Source organism: Bidens hawaiensis, unplaced genomic scaffold (genome assembly GCF_021521415.1).
Source record: "Bidens hawaiensis isolate Kalapana, Puna unplaced genomic scaffold, B.hawaiensis_p1.1 tig00011475_1, whole genome shotgun sequence".
Classification (NCBI taxonomy): Eukaryota; Viridiplantae; Streptophyta; class Magnoliopsida; order Asterales; family Asteraceae; genus Bidens; species Bidens hawaiensis.
The window spans coordinates 11,317-15,123 of NW_027491898.1; the positions used below are offsets into that span (position 1 = coordinate 11,317).

The 3,807-nt window shown below is 31.3% G+C and overlaps 1 protein-coding gene across 1 annotated transcript; it reads right to left on the reverse strand.

Moving 5' to 3' along the window:
• Window positions 1-416: 416 nt before the first annotated feature.
• On the reverse strand, window positions 417-2,351 carry LOC143538128 (peroxidase 17-like). Its single transcript, XM_077031748.1, has 3 exons — window positions 2,030-2,351; window positions 1,734-1,925; window positions 417-1,037 (listed from the first exon to the last, which is right to left on the reverse strand). Exons 1-3 carry the CDS (start codon window positions 2,237-2,239, stop codon window positions 417-419), a joined length of 1,023 nt encoding a protein of 340 aa, XP_076887863.1. The 5' UTR covers window positions 2,240-2,351.
• Window positions 2,352-3,807: the final 1,456 nt, after the last annotated feature.

Sequence of the window (3,807 nt, forward strand, 5' to 3'; positions counted from 1 at the left end):
ACTTTAAATTAGAATTAAACTTAAAGTTTCATTAATTTGTATTAGTATTAATTACAATATTACATTTTAAAGTTACTACAATTAAATAATTGACTATATTTTAAATTTATAGGTGTGATTATCTTTCCAATTATTTCAAACTTCTAAAACTTTGTAAATTAAATATGTTTTAATATGTTTCTTTGCTTAATACTTACGTAAAATCATCAATTCACATAAATTCATAATTTATATTTTTTCAAATAAACAATCATATATGATACACGACCAACTGACCAAGTTTACATTAGTATATAGTGATAGAAAATCTTTTACCCACAACTCTAATCTATAATTTATATAAAAGGCTGAAACAAAATGCTACGTTATCCAAAATCATAATAAGTACATAATGAGCTCAAATTAAGTTCAATAACTCAGGACAGGAGCTTCCTATCAATAGATCTATCTATCACCAAGTCCACCCGCGATCCATCGTTAACCACCCTACAATTCTTCCTAATCTCCCCCGGGCGCCCCGATTGTAAGTCACCCATCTTGATCATCCCCTCCACAAAATCCCTAAAGAACTCATCTTGATCCTCACTAAACCTTTTAACATACTCTCTTGTTTTCCAATAAGTATACAATGTTTCATCTGAATTCAAAAACCCTCTTCCATTGACCAAGTCTTTGAAATATTGATTGTCAAATATGCGCGGTGTGAAGTCCAAATCGCCCGTGACATTCCCATCACCACCAAGCGGGCAAAGTTTGTTTAACTTTTGTCTAAATTTAGGCTCAATGGAGGGATCTGGGCGGCCCGTTCCTGATTGATTGTAGAGCCTAAACACGATGGAGAAACAGCGCCCGTTACCAATAGAGTGTGAGCCCGAAAGGGCTACTAAATCTTTGACCGAGAGGTCAAACTTGGCAAAGAGATCGATGAGCATGGTTGCGTTGGCTCGTGGACTAGGCATTATGGCATCGGCATCCTCTTGACTTGCGGTTAAGCTATCTTTTCTTCCCAACTTCACTTCCCAATCCGGACCTCCACTCTAGTTGACACAAAACCGAAAAAATAAAAATCTTGAATAAAAAAATTATTATTATTTTTATAAAATCTTGTAGTTCTAACTATTAATTGTACAAATAAGATGCAATATATAGACAAATATCAAATAAGATTTTTATATGGTGGATGGGTCTTATAATTATTTTTTAATAAATGAAAACAATAATTATATTATTCTAGTTAAATAAATGCCTTTACGTCCAAAAACATAAACTTTCGTCTATATTAAAAAAATAACCAATTATAAATATAAAATAAAAAAAGTTGTTTAATTACTTGTATGTAGTACCAACTATACATAACAAGAGAGAGTAGATTATTCCCCTCGGTTTAGAGTTTTCTCATAGGGGATCCTATGTTTGAATCTTAACTCATGTAGCGCTTTGAAATATGAGTAACATCATGTAGTGTAAGGAAGATTCAGCCTTGAGTAATAAAGTGTAGTAAATGTTACGATCGACATCCGTTATTATATAAATAATAATTATATAAGATATATGATATTACCATCGATTTTTGGGGAATGATATAATTATAAAATAATATAAATAACAATGTTTGGAAACCGGAAACATTCATTGTTGGTTCAATAATTGAACACTTTTATTAAAAAATATATAAAATACACAACTCAAGATATTATTTGGTAAGGTATAAAATTAAATAAATATATAAATACCAGAGCGACAGCATCTCTTGAGGCCATGATGATGATATCCGCACAAGAAACAGTCAGAGGGCAGGCCATCTCAAGGGCCTCCTTGATTTCATCGACAACCTCGTACGACCGCAACGAATCTATGTTGGACAACGAAAGCTTCTCTCCGAGCATGGTCGGAGTGTCATCCAACAACATCGAACCATCACACCCCTATCAATTATTCATTCCATCAAACCCCAAATAATTTGATCCAACATAACAAAAAATTAAATAACTTGAAATAATTAATTTGGAAATCCAAAAAATCCACTTACGTTAACAAAGCAATCATGAAACTGAAATCTCATGACCGAGGCCCCGCTTCGGGGTTCTCGGGTCATGGCCCTCTTCATGACATCTCTGACTATGTGCTCGGCGTTGGGGCATGATCCCAAGTAGTATCCTGGGCGGAGGGGCGGCTCCGCGGCCGGGATGGTGGCTGGGAAGAGGCAGAAGAAGAGGAAGGGGAGGATGAGGAGACACATTATGTGTAGAAAAGGTTTTGGGGGGGGGGTTGTGAAGTGTGGGTTTAACTTTATAAAGAGAGTGCATTGTGACTTGTGTGGTGAAAGTGGGGAGATAAGGTTTGAAAACTATAAGTCCACAACCAATGTAAATGTGTAAGAGTCCCGGCTCATCCTTTAAAGTAATGTAAGGAGAGTTTGTAAATTATATAGTGTGGTTGTGAGTATAAATTATAGGATGGAGAGAAAAAATTTAGTGATTTTTTGTAAATTTGGAGAAAAGATAGTGATTTTTTTTGTAAATTATATGCTGGAGAGAAAACTGTAATAAAAAAGATATAAACAAATATTATTTAATTGAACAGGAGATAGAAATGTAGTGTTTTTTTTATGTAATTATATGATATATATGAATATAGGAATAGGGAACGAGATGAGAATGGTCTAAGCGCAGTACTTTCATTGATGTAAATATATTGGACACACAACATTTATTGATTTGTAAAAACTATGGATGGTTATAAATTTAAAAGGTTATATGAAAAGGTTAAATAAATTTTTAATGAAAAGTATTAATTTATTGATGTATGGTTATTTTATATAAATTGGTCAAGTCATATTATTATGAAAACAGAGATGTGTATGTGATTAATATTTTATTTGACGAATCTAAGAACAAGCATTTAAAGTTTTTAAACTTCTTTTACATGTACTATATCTTAGACAAATATAGAGACTTTCGTGTAGTAAAATTGGATTGATAGACTTTATTGTGTGTTTACTTTTACATGGTTATGGAGTATATAATATGCCAAATTATGTCGATGGACATATTCGTAAACATTATGAAAGTATGTTTTTTTTTTTTTTTTTACTTATTTCGAAAAATCAATATTGTTTCAGCTAAGCGATTTTTAGTTCAAATTGAAATGAGTTGAGAGCTTATTTCTGACTTTAACTATAGTTACAAACTTACATTTAGTTTATTATAAACATTAATCATAATGACAATTAATTTACTAGTAGGTTGCAATGAATTTCTTGTGACTTTAACTATAGTTACAAACTTACATTTAGTTTATTATAAACATCAATCATAATGACAATTAATTTACTAGTAGGTTGCAATGAATTTCTTGTGATGGGTCACAACAAGTCATAATTAGCAAGAAAACACACAAATAATGCGGCGTATAGTATTTTTTTATATATATTTATGATTCTCGTACCTTTTAATCATACATAATTTATTACTTGAAACGTATGTCGGTCTTTTAATTAAATTTTATAAAACTCCCAAATAAATCGAATAAGAACTGAAATTATAAAGTTATTTGTTTATTTTTTAATTGTAAATTTATTTTCACTCAAATATCTTTTAGCCTTACACTTGTAAGAATTTAAATCTATCATCTTGATTTTCAAAGGGTGAACACAACATCACTAAACCATTAGGTCACGGGATTGATAAACACTTCATCGATATTGCTAGAGTATTTGAATTTTCAAATATATTTTTTTATAAAGTTGATGAATATAAGAGTTAATGGCCATTTTCGTCCATGTGGTTTGCTACTTTCGTCACTTCA

Excerpts from the sequence above, each read along its gene's own strand:
- LOC143538128 (XM_077031748.1), bottom strand. The coding sequence starts at position 2,239 with ATGTGTCTCCTCATCCTCCCCTTCCTCTTCTTCTGCCTCTTCCCAGCC. Across the intron at positions 1,926-2,029 it reads TTCATGATTGCTTTGTTAAC|GGGTGTGATGGTTCGATGTT; the intron begins GTAAGTGGATTT and ends AATAATTGATAG. Across the intron at positions 1,038-1,733 it reads CAAGAGATGCTGTCGCTCTG|AGTGGAGGTCCGGATTGGGA; the intron begins GTATTTATATAT and ends TGTGTCAACTAG.